Below are 20653 nucleotides of genomic sequence, written 5' to 3'. Positions count from 1 at the left end.
TCTTCTCCTCCCCTGAGTACTCCCCTCCACTTCCTGGAACCCCTCAATGCTATTGCCAGGGGCTCTATCGCCAGTGCAAACAATAATGGGGACAGAGGACATCCCTGCCTCGTCCCTCTATGGAGCCGAAAATACGCAGACCACCGTCCATTCGTGACCACGCTCGCCATCGGGGCCCTATACAGCAGCTGTATCCATCTAATATACTCATCTCCAAAGCCAAATCTCCTCAACACCTCCCACAAATAATCCCACTCCACTCTATCAAATGCTTTCTCGGCATCCATCGCCACCACTATCTCCGCTTCCCCCTCTGGTGGGGGCATCATCATTACCCCTAGCAGCCCCCGTATATTCGTATTCAGCTGTCTCCCCTTCACAAACCCAGTTTGGTCCTCATGGACCACCCCCGGGACACAATCTTCTATCCTCATTGCCATTACCTTGGCCAGAATCTTAGCGTCTACGTTCAGGAGGGAAATAGGCCTATAGGACCCGCATTGCAGCGGGTCTTTTTCCTTCTTTTTTTCCTGTAAAATTCAACTGGGAATCCATCCGGTCCCGGGGCCTTCCCCGCCTGCATGCTCCTAATTCCTTTCACTACTTCCTCCATTTCGATCTGTGCTCCCAGTCCCACCCTCTCCTGCTCCTCCACCTTAGGAAATTCCAGCTGGTCCAGAAAACACATCATTCTCTCCTTCCCATCCGGGGGCTGAGCTTCATATAATCTTTCATAGAATGCCTTGAACACTCCATTCACTCTCTCCGCTCCCCGCTCCATCTCTCCCTCCTCATCCCTCACTCCCCCTATTTCCCTCGCTGCTCCCCTTTTCCTCAATTGGTGGGCCAGCTCGCCTTCTCCCCATATTCGTACTGTACACCCTGTGCCTTCCTCCACTGTGCCTCTGCAGTACCCGTTGTCAGCAAATCAAATTCTACATGTAGCCTTTGCCTTTCCCTGTACAGTCCCTCCTCCGGTGCCTCCGCATATTGCCTGTCCACCCTCAGAAGTTCTTGCAGCAACCGCTCCCGTTCCCTACTCTCCTGCTTTCCTTTATGTGTCCTGATTGATATCAGCTCCCCTCTAACCACTGCCTTCAGCGCCTCCCAGACCACTCCCACCTGGACCTCCCCATTATCATTGAGTTCCAAGTACTTTTCAATACACCCCCTCACCCTTAGACACACCCCCTCATCCGCCATTAGTCCCATGTCCATTTTCCAGGGTGGACGCCGTTCTTTTTCCTCCCCTATCTCCAAGTCCACCCTCACCTTCAGGATCAACGCCCTTCCCAAAACAAAAAAGTCTATTCACGAATAAAGTTTGTGGACATAGGAGAAAAACGAAAACTCCTTGCTCCTAGGTCTGCTAAATCTCCATGGGTCTACTCCTCCCATCTGCTCCATAAAGTCTTTAAGCACCTTGGCTGCTGCCGGCCTCCTTCCAGTCCTGGACCTCGATCTGTCCAGCCCTGGTTCCAGCACCGTGTTAAAATCTCCACCCAGTACCAACTTCCCCACCTCTAGGTCCGGGATACGTCCTAACATGCGCCTCATAAAGTTGGCATCATCCCAGTTCGGGGCATATACGTTCACCAAGACCACCGCCTCCCCCTGTAATTTGCCACTCACCATCACGTATCTGCCCCCACTATCCGCCACCATGGTCTTTGCCTCAAACATTACCCGCTTCCCCACTAGTATAGCCACCCCCCTGTTTTTCGCATGTAGCCCCGAATGAAACACCTGCCCCACCCATCCTTTGCGTAGTCTAACCTGGTCTATCAGTTTCAAATGCGTCTCCTGTAACATAACCACATCTGCCTTAAGTTTCTTAAGGTGTGCGAGTACCCGTGCCCTCTTTATCGGCCCGTTCAGCCCTCTCACATTCCACGTGATCAGCCGGGTTGAGGGGCTCTTTACCCCCCCCCCCCTTGTCGATTAGCCATCCCCTTTTATCCAGCTCCTCACCCGGTTCCCACGCAGCTGTGTCCCCCCCAGGCGGTGCCCTCCCGCCCCGCCCACCCCACCCCATACCAGCTCCCCCTTCTCCCCAGCAGCAGCAACCCAGTAAATCCCCCCTCCCACCCCCTCTGCTAGATCCCCCACTAGCGTAGTTACACCCCCCATGTTGCTCCCAGAAGTCAGCAAACTCTGGCCGACCTCGGCTACCCCCCGTGACCTCGGCTCGCACCGTGCGACGCCCCCTCCTTCCTGCATCCCTATTCCCGCCATAATTATCATAGCGCGGGAACAAAACCCGCGCTTCCCTTTTGGCCCCGCCCCCAATGGCCAACGCCCCCAGCTCCTCCACCTCCCTTCCTCCCTCCCCCACAACCTGTGGAAGAGAGAAAAGTTACCGGGTCACAGGATTAACAACATAAAAATCATCTATCCCCCTTTTTTCCCCCCTCTTCGCCCCCCATACTCGCCCCACCACTTTGTCTCAAACTTTCTTTTTTAATAACCCGCTTATTCCAATTTCTCTTCAACAATAAATGTCCACGCCTCATCCGCCGTTTCAAAGTAGTGGTGCTTCCCTTGATATGTGACCCACAGTCTTGCCGGCTGCAGCATTCCAAATTTAATCTTCTTTTTATGAAGCACCGCCTTGGCCCGATTAAAGCTCGCCCTCCTTCTCGCCACCTCCGCAGTCCAGTCTTGATATACGCGGATCACTGCGTTCTCCCACCTACTGCTCCGAGTTTTCTTTGCCCATCTAAGGACCATCTCTCTGTCCTTAAAACGGAGGAATCTCACCACTATGGCTCTGGGAATTTCTCCTGCTCTCGGTCCTCGCGCCATCACTCGGTATGCTCCCTCCACCTCCAACGGACCCGTCGGGGCCTCCGCTCCCATTAACGAGTGCAGCATCGTGCTCACATATGCCCCGGCATCCGCCCCTTCTGCACCTTCAGGAAGACCAAAAATCCTTAAATTCTTCCTCCTCGCATTATTCTCCAGCACCTCCAGCCTTTCCACACATCGTTTATGGTGTGCCTCATGCATCTCCGTCTTCACCACCAGGCCCTGTATATCGTCCTCGTTCTCGGCAGCCTTTGCCTTCACGACCCGAAGCTCCCGCTCCTGGGTCTTTTGCTCATCTTTTAGCCCTTCAATCGCCTGTAATATCGGGGCCAACAGCTCCTTCTTCATCTCCTTTTTAAGCTCTTCCACGCAGCGTTTCAAAAACTCGTATTGTTCAGGGCCCCATATTAAACTGCCACCTTCCGACGCCATCTTGGTTTTTGCTTGCCTTCCTTGCCGCTGCTCTAGAGGATCCACCGCAATCCGGCCACTTTCCTCTCCTTTTTCCATCCGTATCCAGGGGGGATTCCCTTCTGGTTTACTGCACAGTACTTTTAGCCGTTAAAATTGCCGTTGGGGCTCTTATTAAGAGCCCAAAAGTCCGTTCCACCGGGAGCTGCCGAAACGTGCGACTTAGCTGGTCATCGCCGCACCCGGAAGTCGGTGACTCCCAAGTGTGATGATCAATGTTTAGGTTTAGGGACATTATGTCACACTTGGAAGAATCATTGAAGCGAAATATCGGGCTTCCCACTGGGTGCGTGGCTCCGGCTACTTCGCAAAGTGGAAATTCCTTGGTTGTGTGACCATGTCCCATTTAGGGACCATACTGCAAATGTGCAATCTACCTATTTTTAATTGTTTTGGAGAGACTTGGAAGCTCTGTCTTTGAGAGAACTGCCGCATTTCTGATTTTGTCCGGCCAGTAAATATCCATAATGCATTGCGGACAACAAAGATGAAATTGGCTGAGCTATTTTTCTTGACAGCTGTAAGTCTTTGTTTCACATCCATACAACAAGGTTCTGAGAGCTCGGGCCTTATAAACCATCAGCTTGCTCCAAAGGGTCAGCTTGATGTTATTCCATGGACATTCAATGAGTAAAACAAAGGTCGGATCTGCGTTCCCCATGTCAGCATCACATTCTACTTCAAGGAAGCCTCTCAGCGCGGAAACTCGGCAGCAGAAATTATCGCCTGCTCTTATTTTGCGTGACCATTGGCGAAAGTGCAACACCTTGTCCCACGACCACGGTTTTCCTCATACTACTCATTGGTAAGGAAGAACAAGTTACAGGCTCCGGAGACATAGTTTCTGTAGATGAAGTTTTGTTTGGATGATTCCGCGTAGAGGAATTCTCTGTTGAGGATGTATTGTGATTATGTCTCCGTTTTGATGACTGGAAGATTGTAGAGGTTGCAGCCTGGCCTAGTGTGCAAGTGGACTTCATCCATATCTTCAGGGAAGGCGAAGATCAGCAGGATGCTGTCCAATAAAGTTGGGTGTGGGACACGGTCCTCTTTCATTCAGTTATTCACTTAGAATCTGTCGGAAGTGGAATCATCAATCTGTACAGTGTTTTGCCAGGGAAAGAGTGAATGAAACAGTGGAGCTTTAGCAGACAGCCAAATGTCTCCAAATCGTATAGTCCCTGCTCCGCTGACGGTGTCGAAAGTTTATTGAGATTGATGAAAGTAAGGTGAAGAGGTAGACGTGTGGCAGAGGGAGCAGATCATGTCCAGAGTAAATCTTGCGACATGAATACCGCACCTTGCTTCCAGCTACATTCGGCCTGCAAGCAGATGAAGTGTTTAAAGTGTGAAACTAGCAGAGGCCTTCCCAGTGCTGCTATGAGTGAGATATGCCAATAGTTGCTGCAGTTTCCTCTGTCCACTTTGCTTTCACATATTGGTTATGATTTTGCATCATGAATCTCCTGTGGGATGGGTTATATCTTCCAGCAGAGAAGGAGAAGGCCATAAATGTTCAGAAACATAGTAATTATATTCACAGTTTTTCATTTATTTATGAACATAAATAATTAGATTCACCAACTCCCATCGTTTCACAAAGATTACAACAGTTTTAAATTAAGTTATACGGTGTGGCCGTCGCAGGCTCGCCATGATTTATTGCCATCGCTAATTACCCTTCACAAAGGGCGTGAACTGCGTGTTTGAACCTCTGCCGTCACTCTGGTGCAGGCACACCGACGATGCTGTTAGGGAGGGAGTTCTAGTCATTTGAACCAGCGACAGCGAAGATTCGGCGATATATTTCCAAGTCAGGGTAGTCAGTGATTTGGAGCGGAATTTCCAGGTGGTGATGGTAGAAATGAAAATGTCTGTACCTAATGTGACGTTAATGCACCTTTCAATCCCGATTTGTTATTACACTGTTTTGGAAAGTAATTCAAAGTCTGCAGCTGTCCACTGAGTTTCGCAGTATTTCTGTTTTCACATTAATATGTTTTTAGTCTGGTGTCTTCATTAATTTGGGGGAGGACATCTTGAGTGACTTATTGTACATGAAATGACCACATGTTCCAAATATTACCGTCCCTCCTCAACGTAATCATGTTCCCGCTTTCTGTCATTGAGATGAAGATTCACCATCAGCAGAGAAGAACACCAGCACCACAGGAGTATCTCCAGTTTCCTCCTAGTAACGCCCAGCTGGTCTGCTCCCAATAGTCTGGGGATGGAATTCACACAGGAAATCTTCAGCCACCGATTGTATCATTCTGACACAATTTATAAAGGACCAGCTTTAATTTGTGAAGTCATCAAGCGCAAAACTGAGAATGTAGAACAGCATCTTTCAGGACCATCTATCCATCCATCCATCAACCCCATTCACTGATTCCTCAATCAACATATTTAGGCATCCAACCAACATCCATCCCTACATCAAAGCAGTCATCCCTTTATCTTTTGGTTGGGTGGTGGGGGAGTATTAATGCCATTGAACCAATAATGCAAAGGCTCAGGCTAATTCTGTGGGAACTCGCGAACAAATCCTACCATGGCCGGTGGGGGAACTTGAGTTCAATTAATAAATCTGGAATATAGACTAACTGTGTCCATGGAATCCCCTCTGCTTCATCAATGAAGGAAATGTGACATCCCTCCCTGGTCTCACCTACATGTGGCTCCAGTCAGACAGCAACATGTCTGACTCTTCAGTTCCTTCTGAGCTGCCCCAGCAAACCACTCAGTTCAACAGCAATTAGGGACAGGGAACACATGGTGGTCTGACCAGTGAGTCCCACATTCCATGGAAGCATGTAGGAAAAAAGACAGAATATCCATGTTGATCTGTTACAAATGGACCCCTGTCTGATAGACTAATTGTATTTCTATCCATCATCACAATGTTATGAGATGTGGGAGAGATCTCCAGCCGGCTGTTGTTGCTCAGAGGGACAAGAAAAGCTGGATAACTCTCCTTTCCTGAGATGGGAACAGTTCAGATAGGTTCGCAATTTAAAACGTAAAATGATCTCCAGTACTGTTGCTGGGTAGATTTGTTCATAAATAGTCCTCATTGACAATGTTAAGAGTTTGTAGTTGGCTTGCAGCCAAACGGTCAGTACTGAGGAAACAGATCTTTGAAAAAAAATCCAGATGTTTCCTGTAAACAACTTTGAACATTCGAGCCTGCCTGCTGCAAGCGGCTGGATTGCTGCCAAATACTGTGTGGGGCAGATTAGCCTGAATATGAATGGACAAAATGGGATTTATCCATTCAAACAATAAATGTTTCAGTCGCACATGAAGTAAACGTTTTAAATGGTGTTCCATCTAAATAAATATATTCAGTGAATGCTGTGATCACGCTGAGGTTAGACGCGATCGGAACATTGTAAACTGACCAGATGCTATTTAATTTATATTAGTTCTGAGTAAAGGTCACTGTAGTTATTGAAGTCCGTTTGTTAAGAACCTAATGAAGTGAGAGTGAGTGGTGTTGATGGACCCAATCCACAAGCCCAATAAGACGAGGTACTTAAATAAAATCATAAAACTGCCTTGAACCCGCCTGAATTCCTGGAATATTCTCCGAGTTGTTGACTTCATTTAAACGGAGGCGTCTCTTATACCTGATTCGCACCGTGTTCTGTGCAGTTTAATTTGTGCTGATTTCCATTATTATTTAACAGTCCCTCTCATTTCTGCCAATGAGTGGAGAAATGACCAGTTCATGACCTGCTTCAGTGGAAGATAAAACATTTATTCTTGTGATATTGTGTAATATTCCGCAAAATCCTGATATCCTGTGTTCCCAACATAGCGAATGTTAGACAGCCGGTGGTCAGTGAAATTAGCGGTATTGATTTGGATGCTGAAGGATAACTTTGCTGATCGCCCTGTCCGTTCTGATTCATTCTGTCAAATGTTAATGTCAATTTTATGTTTGCAAGCGGGTTTCTTTTACCGCTAATGTTCACAGGACTGTCTGAGGCTCAGGGGCAGTTCCAGAAATGTAAGGAGAGTCATTGTGTAATGTTAGGAGCCTTGTCTGCAGACCCGCAATGCTCAGTGATAGCCATCCGCACTGCAAATGGAATCACCTTGTTCATTCCCGCATTCCGACAGAAATCGTCAACAATTCCTCTGATAAATGATACATGTTTACAAATGGAATGGGGACCCGGAGTGTTGCAAATCAGACTGACATACAACCTATTCCCTGACAAAATAATTAGTCTTTTTAAGATCATCTCAATATATTGGAGTAGAAATAAAGGGACTGAATTTGCAATGGAATCGTTATTTTCTTAACAGATGAGCAAACGTAATTTCGCAATGGGGACATTATAAAGAATCGATTCAGAGAAACAAATATCCCGCTACAGATAAATGTCTATTCAATAATAACCCATAGTAAATCTCTGGGCCCATTCTGTGGGGGGGGGGGGGGGGGGGCGTGGGGGGGGCGGTGGAAGGTGGGACGTGGATCCAGTCGCCGCCTCCACCAGGGACTCAACAGGCGGCGCCTGGAAACCCGCCCCCTGCCGGGTATTTAAATGCCGCTCACTGGGACCCGAATCCAACAGTCCGGGAGCTGGTTTGTTCACTGAGTTCCTGACACAACCATTTCCCCCAAATGACCAGAAGGATGAGGTGGGCCATTTCTCTCAGTTTGTTGCTAACCTTCTTATCCCGTGAGTAGTTTTTATTGTCCAAGTCTCTCACTGTTACTGTCTCAGTGTTAGTCTCTCTCTGGAATGTTCCAGACCACCAATCATTTCACCAGCATTAATCCTCGGGCTTTTTGATATATTTTTACAGGTGTCCAGTCAGAGGTTGTGTTGACTCAGCCGGGGGCAGAGACCGGGCGTCCCGGAGGCTCCCTGAGACTGACCTGTAAAACCAGCGGCTTCGATCTTGGCAGCTACTACATGCACTGGGTCCGCCAGGTTCCCAGGCAGGGGCTGGAGTGGCTGCTTCAGTACTATACTTCATCCAGCAACAACTACGCTCCAGCAATTAAAGATCGATTTACTGCGTCCAAAGACACTTCGAACAACATCTTCTCTTTGGCCATGACGAACCTGAAGACCGAAGACACCGCCATCTATTACTGTGCAAGAGACCACAGCGAGAGGAACCAGGGCTGGACCCGCACAAGAACAGCTCGAGAGGGAATTCAGCAACTTGCACCTTAACCTGAAGGTCAGTACTTGATCCAAATGTAATTATTTATGGCAGTGATCAGAGTCAAAACACAAGCTGCTTCTTACATAACTGACACAGGGAAAATTAAACAGTAAAACCGAACAAACCAATCGATCTGCAAGTATTAGCTTTTGTCTGTTGATGTTTACTGTTAACAGTTTCAGTAAATCCAGGCCTGGATATACTCATCGTTGTATTATTTCTGATACTTGGAGAAAGTATTTGTACATTGCGTTTCATGAACTGTTGTCTAAATTGTAAATTAGATCAGAAGTAATCGTCTATTTGAAGTGAATATTGAGCGGCAGGGCTGAACAGGGAGTGAGTGCAGTTTTTGTGCGGGTGTCTGTCACTGTGACTACAGCAGGGGGTCACGGTGCTGTGCACAGCGACATCCTCACACAAAAACCTCAGTGAAAGAGTTTGCTCAAGTTGGTGATCATTGCCACAGCAGGATTGTCAACGTAAATGAGGCTTAAATAAAACACAATATTAGTTTGTGAAAAGGTAGAACAATCTTCCACTTTATCTCTGTGGAACGACACGCTAAATGTGCCCAGAGGGTTTAAAAGTGTTCCGATCCTCTTTATAAATGTAATGACCAGGACAAGCTGAAATAACTCAGATTCGCTCTTGGAAGAGACAGAGTTAGTTTTTTGAACGCGCAGTGAAATTAAATCTCTGTATTTTACAGTTAACAGTCTGCCGCAGTATTTGACACGCTGTGTCTCACTGTGATACCTGGCACAGCAGTTACTGTCAATACAAAAAGCCCCTCAGCACCAATTAACTGAGGCTGGCTCAGTGCTCGCTTTTACAATCCAACTTTATTTACAGTGAAGTATTGTTCATGTCCAGCACTGACAAAATGACAATAATTAATATGGAAATCTGTGACAATTATTCACTCGTTAGTTGGTGATTTCAAGAACATGATCACGTGTTACTCTGAAATATAAAACATTAGGGTCGTTTCTGAACAGCAAGCGATCTCCACAAGTACAATTCTAGTTTAATGAAAATGTACCGCGATTTTACCTTGTCTCTGGTTTGTGAATATTTAAAATAATGGTGGATTTCTGTCTATTTTGTGCAGGTCCGGTTATTGTACGGAGCTGCTCAGGGAATGTGACACTGTGACGCTATGGACTACTGGGGACAAGGCACCATGGTGACGGTGACTGCAGGTAAGAATCATTCAATTATTTATAAACTGTTTTACTTGAGTCTATGTTTTATTTATTTTTCTATTTTAACTATGCATTCGTTCACTGAATTGCGGGTTTGCTGGATTCTGTATTGAGATTTTGTTGTCATGTTTTATGTGATTCTGCTGGAAAAGGAATTATTCTGCCTCTTGACAAAAGGTTCTGCTGAGGGATTCAGTCCCTGGTTGTTGTGATTTGATGTTTATTTGCTGAGGATACTGTGGCCGGGTTACTTTAAATACCTAACGCCTGTTAAACAGTTTGGTATTTCTGCAATGTTTAATCTCGGTGACACCTGGTGGCTGCAGATTTTACCGCCTCCTGCACAAGTGTTAGAAATCTACCCAATATTCACAAAATATGCTGAAGTATCTGTGTCAATTTATTGAACACTTCCCGCATATTGACAATGCTGATGATATTCTTCCATATTTCTGTTTGTTTTAATTGTTCATTCACTTGCTGAAAGGCGGATTTGGTGGGTTCTAGATATAAATTTTCTTGAAATGCTGTTTGATTCTATTGAAAGTGTTTGAAGAATTGAGCTGGTTCTCCATGAGACGAGTTTCAGCCCCTCGGTGATGTGATTTAGTGTTTTTCTGCTGAGGAGATTGTGTCTGGGTGATTTTGAATGAGTAAAGTTTGTGAAATGGTTCTGGCGTTTCTATGTTCTTTATACTCGGTGATATTGAGCGTTTCCATGTTTTGTAATTGAATGAAAATAAGACACGTGTTTGAAACTGCTTGGCACACGATTGTGGGTGGACAACGGTCAGGATTTTAGAGTTTTTTAAAAGTGATGATTGCAGATTAAACTAAGCCACAGTTTTAAATGCTCTTTCCGAACATAATTTGTTCCTGCAATCACAGCCTGGCTTTTCTTCAATGTTCCATCTTGGTGGGATTGATGGATGCAGCTTTTATCTCTCCTGTCAACTGTTGAAATGCGTTTGAAATATGGTCCAACATGAATAAAATATGGTAAAGTTTCAAAAATATTTTGGACATACCCCACCTGCTCACAGTGATATTACTGTTGTTCTGTATTTCTATTTAGTTTGATAATTCATACATTTGGTGCCGAACTGATTTGCTGGATTCGATATTCAGATGTTTTTGAAATCTTACGTTTGATTCTGTTGAATGTAGAATTGAGCTGCTTCTCAATGAAACGGGTTCAGTCCTCACGATGAGTTTTGGTGTTTTGCTGCTGAGGAGATGGTGTGTCTGGGTGACTTTGAATAAGTACAATTTGTGAAGCGGTTTTCTGTTTCTACGTTGTTTCTGCATTGTTCAAACTGGGTGACATTGAGCAGTTACACGTTTTCTGGTTAAATGTAAAAAGGTTTGCGCGTTTGAATCTCCTTGAAACACAATTGTGGGGAGTAAACGTGGCCGGTTTCGAAAATAAAGAAAGGAATTAAAGATTTGATTGACATTTTTAAATTTTACCTAATGATTACTGATTAAACTAAACCATGGCGTCATTAAGAACGCAATTCGTTACTGCAGTCTGAAACTATTTAATTAAAACGTTTTCAAATTCGTGAGTAAAATTAATATAACTTAAACAATTATAATGCGGTATTATCACCATATTATCCAAATATGTTTCCATATTAATATCATTAATCATCAATCTCCTTCCACAATTCTGCTGTGCTTTGCACACCATCAGCATGACCGGAAAAGTTTGTAGGCTGGGAATATTTTGTGATTATTTATGAAAGTGTTTTAATAATAACATACTGATTCTACAGCACTGTTCAATTACACAAGATATATTTGAATTAATTTTTATTTCTCTGATTACGTTTGCAGTTACTTAAATAGGAGTTTTATATCGCAGTTTGGCAATTTATGTATCCGGTTATAGTATTATTTATGTGCAGCAGCAAGAATATTAATTATCTCTTCAACGTCATTTGTAGTTGTCTCTAACCTAATCATAAAGAGTTTTCTCAGAGGTGGAAGTCGCTGACAGTGCAGGAATTGTTCTTATGATTTTATCTGAATTGTAGGAATGTCCAGACTGCACAGTGCTGGAGCTTGACAAGTAAAAGCTTGAAATTCAAAGAGATTAATTTAATTACAAAAAGAGAATATTAGCTTTGCAAAAAATAATAACATCCTGTCTCGCAGAGCTGTGCTGTACACAATATAACATTATTGAAATAAAACAAATTATACAATCGAAGAATAGATTATATCTGAGCCTCAAGCTTATTTCTTCTTAACTCGTAAATTGAACAAAAACATTTCTCCATCATTTTCTAGATATTACACATGTCTGAATTATTCCATCCGATAATTTGAAGTTTAATATTTAATTAAATCCAAATATTTATCAAATTTCAGGCAGGAGCAGGTTTTGAATTGCAGAGAACTATGTTTTATTATTTATATTATAGAGTACAAATCAGCTGACAGGTCAACTAATTGACAATTGGCAATAACTTGCAATGCGACTTTAGTACTAACTAATTCAACATAAATTAACAGCTACAATTGAGTAGCATACTGGCGTGTTATATCAAAGCTATTGGAGAATGTTTAATTGCCCTGAAAATAATTTAGAAAACAATACATTTATTTGCTCCGGTTGATGAGGTGGCCCGCCTCCATTGTTTTGTTGATTGTATTTAATTAAGACATTGGATCAAATCGGGTAATCAGTTTCCAATGTGAATGTTTCCTGGTTTGTTTATTTCTTATCAAACACTGGATCTCTGTCACAGACATTAAACTCCCCTCAATCTGTTCTATTTAATGTGTTCATTCTCAGTGAAAATACATTCTGCCCAGTTCAGACAGGAGAAATAGCTGAAAGGCGAAGGGAGTTTGAAATTTATATCAGTTTAATTTCAGTGGTTATTAATTTCATTTGTCGTAAGTTGACCATTTATCAATTAGAATCAAGCAGTTTGAATGATTCGATCCCCTGTGTTTCAGAGTGAAATTTGACACACTAGGTACACTCTCATCCGCACACTGTTTCTCCCTCACACACTCCCTCTCTCCCAGAAACCCGGACTATTCCTCAAACACACAGACACTCTCTCTCACAGACACTCTCACATACACGATAGCTCTTCAAAAACACACAGTCTCTCTCACACACATACTCGGTCACACACGCATTGCCTCACACACTCATTCTCTTACATACTCTCTGTCTCCAACTTTCTCTCTCGCCAACTCTCCCTCACACACCAACAGACTGTCACTCGCTCTCTCACAGACACAGGCACATTATCCCTCTCTCTCTTTCAGACAATCTCCCTCTCTCACACTCTCACACACACTCTCTCTTACACGTTTTACCAATCTCACTCACATACACAATCATTCACAGACACACACTCTCGCACACATGCACTCTCGCACACATTATCTCTTGCACACACGCTCGTTCACACACATGCCCTGTCACACACATCTCTCCAACACAAAAACGCTCTCTCACATACAGGCTCTCTGACACATCCGTTCTCTCACACATACACTCTCTCACACATACACTCTCTCTGACATGCATGGTCTCTTGCAGGCATGCTCTCTCACACACATGCTCTCACACACACGCTCTCTCACACACACACAGCCTCTCGCTCACACATGCTCTCTTGTACTCCTGCTCTCTCACACATATATCCTCTCTTGCATACATGCTCTCTCATACACATGCGCTCTGATACTCACACTCTCTCGCACATTCACTCACTTGCTCACTCACACTCATGCTCGTTTACACACATGCTCTCTCACACACATGCTTTCTCACACACTTGCTCTGTTGCACACATGCTCTCACACCCATGTACTCTCCCACACATGCTTTCTCACACACACTCTCTCAATCACATATCTCTCACACTCACGCTCTCTTGCACACACGCTCCCTGACACACATGCCCTCTCACTCACATGCTCTCTCATACACTTGCTCTCTCACATACACACTCTCTCATACACTCACTCTCGACACTCATGCTCTCACACACACACACTCTGACACACACGCTCACACCCACACACTCTCTCTCATTCTCTCTTGCACACACGCACTCTGACACACCTCATGGTCTCTCTCGTACTCATGATTTCTCGCACACATGCTCTCTCACACATGCTGTCTCACAGTCATGCTCTCTCACACACATGTTCTTTTGCACACATGCTGTCTCATGCACACGTTCTCTCACACACATGCTCTCTCACACATATGCTCTCTTGCACACATGCTCTCTCACACATATGGTCTGTTACACACTCACACACATGTGTTCTCACACACATGATCTCTCGCACACATGCTCTCACATACATGCTGTCTCACTCACATGCTTTGGTGCATACATGCTCTCTCACACACATGCTCTCTTGTGAAAGCACTCTTTCACTCACATGCTGTCTCACACACACAATTTTGCACATGCAGTCTCTCTCCTGTGCACACTATTTTGCTCCCTCACACACACAGATATCCTGTCGCTCGCAGAAATACACACAATCGCGCTCTCAAACACAGATATTCTCTCACACACAGATACTCTCTTGCACACACACACTCACACGTGTACTCTCTCTCTCCCACTCTCTTGATCCATCTCTCGCAGAAACAATCACACGCATGCATGCAGACACATGCATACACACAGTCACGGGCTCTCACATACCCAAATTCTCCCTCACACACACACACACACACACTCAGACACGCACACACTTTCAGATACACAGGTGAGAGCGACTGAACAAACATCAATAATAATAATCATTATTATTGTCACAAGTAGGCTTACATTAACACTGCAATGAAGTTACTGTGAAAAGCCCCCAGTCACCACACTCTGGCGCCTGTTCGGATACACAGAGGGAGAATTCGGAATATCCAAACCACCGAACAGGTCGATTTTCGGGACTTGTGAGAGGAAACCGGATCACTCGGAGAAAACCCACCCAGACTCCGGGGAGAACGTGCAGACTCCGCACAGGCAATGACCCAAGTGGGAATCGAACCCGGGTCCCTGGTGCTGTGAAGCAACAGGGTTAACCACTGTGCTGCCGTGCCGCCAAATCAAGGCAGCATTGAAACGTGAGACCTCAAGCAGCCCAAACAAAGAATGAATGGATGGGAATCAGGGGAAGAATCTCCGCTGGTTGGAGTCACAACCAGCACCAAGGTGGATGGATTCCATTGCTGGAGGCCAATCAGCTCAGTTCTAGGACATCACTGCGAGACTTCTTCAGGGCAGTGTCCGAGGTCCAACCATCTTCAGCTTGTTCATCAATGACCTTCTTTCCATCATCAGGTCTGAACAGGGGTTGTTGGCAGATGATTGCATCATGCTCAGCACAATTTGCAACTGTGCAGTCACTAAATAAACCTGTAAATAAAGCAACATGGAGGCTCTATGCGGTTCTGGCTGACAAGTGGTAAGTAACAGTCAAGTCACCCAATTGAAGGCAATGCCCACCTCCAGTAAGAACAGATCTAACCACCGCCCCTTGACATTGACTGGCATTACCATCATTGAAAACCACTAACAACCTCCTGGTGATCAACATGGACCAGAAAGTGATCTGGGCGAGTCATAGAAATTTTGAGGCCAGAAGAACAGATCAAAGGTGAAAACCCATCTTCTGACTCCCCAAAGCCTGTCCACTATCTAAACATCCGCTGCTGAAGCTCATCGTGTCTCCGTAGGCAGCATTTTCCAAACCGATGACAGCGGCCATTTGGACAAGGACAATAGACACATGGGAACATCACCAACTGGAAGGTCCCCTCCTCACCATTCACCATCATGACTATGTAATATATCTCCGTTCCTGCACTGCCGCTGGTTCAACATCATGTATCGGACTCGGGAAAACACCACATGGACTGCAACGGTTAAAGAAGGAAGCTCAGCATCTTCTCAAAGTCAATGAGGGATGGAAGATAAATGCAGGCCGAGCCTACATCACAAGAATGAATAAACACAACACACTCTCTCTGACACAATATGACAAGACTTTTACGGGCACAAAAATCCCATTTGCAAAATGAAAATCCGTTAAGTCGCAGGAATGTTCATTGTCCCAGTTCTAAATTGTTTTCTCACTCAACTTTTTTCAGCACCACGCACTCACCCACTCTAACTCATCAACCCTAAATCACACATCCCCACTCACTCACCCTCTTTCAGCAAAGTGCATTCGCCCACTCTAACACATCAACCTCACTCACACACGCTCACTCACCCTTTCACACACACACCCTCATTCACACACCCTCACTCACACGCCCTCACTCACACACCCTCACACACACCCTCACTCACACACCGTCACTCTCATACCCTCACTCACACACCCTCACACACACACCCTCATTCACACACCCTCACTCACACACCCTCACTCACACACCCTCACAAACACACCCTCACTCACACTCCCTCACTCACACACCCTCACAAACACACCCTCACAAACACACCCTCACTCTCACACCCTCACTCACACACCCTCACTCACACACCCTCACTCACACACCCTCACTCACACACCCTCACTCACACACCCTCACACGCCCTCACTCACACACCCTCACTCACACACCCTCACTCACACACCCTCACACACACAGCCTCACTCACACAACCTCACTCACACACCCTCACTCACACACCCTCACACACACACCCTCATTCACACACCCTCACTCACACGCCCTCACTCACACGCCCTCACTCACACACCCTCACTCACACTCCCTCACTCACACACCCTCACAAACACACCCTCACAAACACACCCTCACTCTCACACCCTCACTCACACACCCTCACTCACACACCCTCACTCACACAACCTCACTCACACACCCTCACTCACACACCCTCACACACCCTCACTCACACACCCTCACTCACACACCCTCACTCACACACCCTCATTCACACACCCTCATTCACACACCATCTCACACACCCTCACTCACACACCCTCACTCACACACCCTTACTCACACACCCTCACACACACAGCCTCACTCACACAACCTCACTCACACACACTCACTCACACACCCTCACACACACACCCTCATTCACACACCCTCACTCACACGCCCTCACTCACACGCCCTCACTCACACTCCCTCACTCACACACCCTCACAAACACACCCTCACAAACACACCCTCACTCTCACACCCTCACTCACACACCCTCACTCACACACCCTCACTCACACACAATCACTCACACAACCTCACTCACACACCCTCACTCACACACCCTCACACACCCTCACTCACACACCCTCACTCACACACCCTCACTCACACACCCTCATTCACACACCCTCATTCACACACCATCTCACACACCCTCTCTCACACACACCGTCACTCACTCTCATACCCTCACTCTCACACACCCTCACTCACACACCCTCACTCACACACCCTCACTCACACACCCTCACTCATACACCCGCAGTCACACACACCCTCATACACCCTCACTAACCCACCCTCTCACACACACACCGTCTCACACCCTCACTCACACACCCTCTCACACAACCTCACTCACACACCCTCTCACACACAGACTCACACAACCTCACTCGCACGCCCTCACTTACACCCTCATTCACACGCCCTCACTCACACACCCTCACTCACACACCCTCACTCACACACCCTCACTCACACAACCTCACTCACACAACCTCACTCACACAACCTCACTCACACAACCTCACTCACACACACACCCTCACACACACACCCTCACTCACAAACCCTCGCTCACACACCCTCACTCACACACCCTCATACACCCACACTCACATACCCTCACTCACACACCCTCACTCGCACACCCTCACTCACACACCCTCACTCACACACCCTCACTCACACACACCATCACTCACACACCCTCACTCTCATACCCTCACTCACACACCCTCTCACACACCCTCACTTACACATCCTCTCACACACCCTCACTCACACACTCTCACTCACACACCCTCACTCACACACCCTCACACACACACAAACTCACACACCCTCTCACACACCACCTCACACACCCTCTTACACACCCTCTCACACACACACACACTCACAGCTCCCACTCTCCCACCCACACACACCCTCACTCACCCACACACATTCATTCGCCCTCACTCATACACCCTCACTCACACACCCTCACTCACACACCCTCATACACCCACACTCACATACCCTCACTCACACACCCTCACTCACACACCCTCACTCACACACACTCACTCACACACCCTCTCACACACACCGTCACTCACACACCGTCACTCTCATACCCTCACTCACACAACCCTCACTCTCTCATCCTCACTCACACGCCAAACTTACACCTTCATTCACACGCCCTCACTCACACACCCTCGCGCACTCACCCTCACTCACACACCTTCACTCACACACCTTCACTCACACACCCTCACTCAAACAACCTCACTCACACACCCTCACACACACACCCTCATTCACACACCCTCACTCACACACACCCTCACTCACATACCCTCACTCACATACCCTCACTCACCCACCCTCACTCACACACCCTCAAACACACGCCCTCAAACACACGCCCTCACTCACACACCCTCACTCACACAACCTCACTCACACACCCTCATTCACACACATTCACTCACACACCCTCACACAGACACCCTCACTCACACACCCTCATACACCCACACTGACATACACTCACTCACACACCCTCACTCACACACCCTCACTCTCACACCCTCTCACACACACCGTCACTCACACACCCTCACTCTCATACCCTCACTCACACACCCTCACTCACACACCCTCACTCACACACCCTCACACACACACTCTCATAGATCTCACTCACTCAACCACCCACATTCATTCACCCTCACTCAAAGTCTCACTCACACACCCTCACTCACAAACCCTCACTCACACACCCTCTCACACACACAGTCACTCACACACCATCACTCTCATACACTCACTCACACAACCTCACTCATACGCCCTCACTTACACCCTCATTCACACACCATCACTCACACGCCCTCACTCACACACCCTTACATATACACCCTCACTCACACCCTCACTCACACCCTCACTCACACACTCTCAATCACACACCCTCACTCCCACACCCTCACTCACACACCCTCACTCACACCCTCACTCACACAACCTGACTCACACACCCTCACACACACCCTCACTCACACACCCTCACTCACACACCCTCAATTATACACCGTCACTCACACACCCTCACACACACACCCTTACTCACACACCCTCACTCACACAACCTCACTCATACACCCTCATTCACACACCGTCACTAACACACCCTCACTCACACACCCTCACTCACACACCCTCACTCACACACCCTCACTCACCCTCACTCACACACCCTCATTCACACACCCTCACACACACACCCTCACACACACCCTCACTCATACACCTGAAGTCACACACGTCCTCATACACCCTCACTAACCCGCACTTTCACACACACATTCACACACACCGTCTCACTCCCCCACTCACACACCCTCGCTCACATACCCTCTCACACAACCTCACTCACACACGCTCTCACACACAGACTCACACAACCTCTCGCATACGCCCTCACTCACACCCTCACTCATACACCCTCTCACACACACCCTCATACACCCTCACTCATACGCCCTCACCAACACGCCCTCACTCACACGCCCTCACTCACACGCCCTCACTCACACACCCTCACTCACACACCCTCACTCACACACCCTCACACTCACACCCTCACTCACACACCCTCACTCACACACCCTCACACACACACCCTCACTCATACACCCTCAGTCACACACACCCTCAGTCACACACCCTCATACACCCTCACCATCCCACCCTCTCACACACACATTAACACACACACCGTCTCACACTACACTCACACACCCTCTCACACAACCTCACTCTCACACACCTTCACTCACACACCCTCACTCTCACACACCCTCACTCTCACACACCCTCACTCACACACCCTCGCACACACACCCTTACTTACACACCCTCACACACACACCCTCACACACACACCCTCACTCACACACCCTCACTCACACACCCTCACTCACACACCCTCACTCACACACCCTCACTCACACATCCTCACTCACACACCCTCACACACCCTCACACACATATCCTCATTCACACACCCTCACTCACACACCCTCACTCACACAACCTCACTCACAAAACCTGACTCACACACATACCCTCACACACACGCCCTCACTCACACACCCTCACTCACACACCCTTACTCACACACCCTCACTCACACACACAAACTCACACACACAAACTCATTCACACACCCGCACTCACACACCCTCACTCACACACCCTCACTCACGCACCCTCACTCACACACCCTCACTCACACACCCTCTCACACACACACACACTCACAGCTCTCACTCACGCACCCACATTCATTCGCCCTCACTCACTCACCCACATTCATTCGCCCTCACTCATACACCCTCACTCACACACCCTCACTCACACACCTTCACTCACTCACCCTCACTCACACAACCTCACTCACACACCCTCACACACACACCCTCATTCACACACCCTCACTCACACACCTTCACTCACTCACCCTCACTCACACACCCTCACTCACACACCCTCACACACACACCCTCACACACACACCCACACTCACACACCCTCACTCACACACCCTCATACACCCACACTCACATGCCCTCACTCACACACCCTCACACACAAACCCTCACTCACACACCCTCACTCACACACCCTCACTCACTCACACACACTCACTCACTCACACACCCTCACTCAC

General features: G+C 47.1%; 2 protein-coding genes and 1 gene segment (V, D, J or C); 2 read left to right on the top strand and 1 right to left on the bottom strand.

The window, feature by feature from the left end:
* The window catches only part of LOC140418749 (uncharacterized), a 346993-nt gene that overhangs the window by 204076 nt on the left and 122264 nt on the right, over window positions 1-20653 (bottom strand). The gene's annotated exons all lie outside the window — the stretch shown is intronic.
* LOC140418745 (uncharacterized) overlaps window positions 1-20653 on the top strand; it is a 362902-nt gene that overhangs the window by 292770 nt on the left and 49479 nt on the right. The gene's annotated exons all lie outside the window — the stretch shown is intronic.
* LOC140418742 (Ig heavy chain C region-like) overlaps window positions 9596-20653 on the top strand; it is a 31339-nt gene continuing 20281 nt past the window's right edge. The window contains 1 exon segment of the C gene segment in view: window positions 9596-9677. Coding sequence covers window positions 9635-9677 — 43 coding nt within the window.

This window comes from Scyliorhinus torazame, chromosome 5 (genome assembly GCF_047496885.1).
Source record: "Scyliorhinus torazame isolate Kashiwa2021f chromosome 5, sScyTor2.1, whole genome shotgun sequence".
NCBI classification, from domain to species: domain Eukaryota; kingdom Metazoa; phylum Chordata; class Chondrichthyes; order Carcharhiniformes; family Scyliorhinidae; genus Scyliorhinus; species Scyliorhinus torazame.
This window is presented reverse-complemented; position numbering and strand designations above follow the sequence as displayed.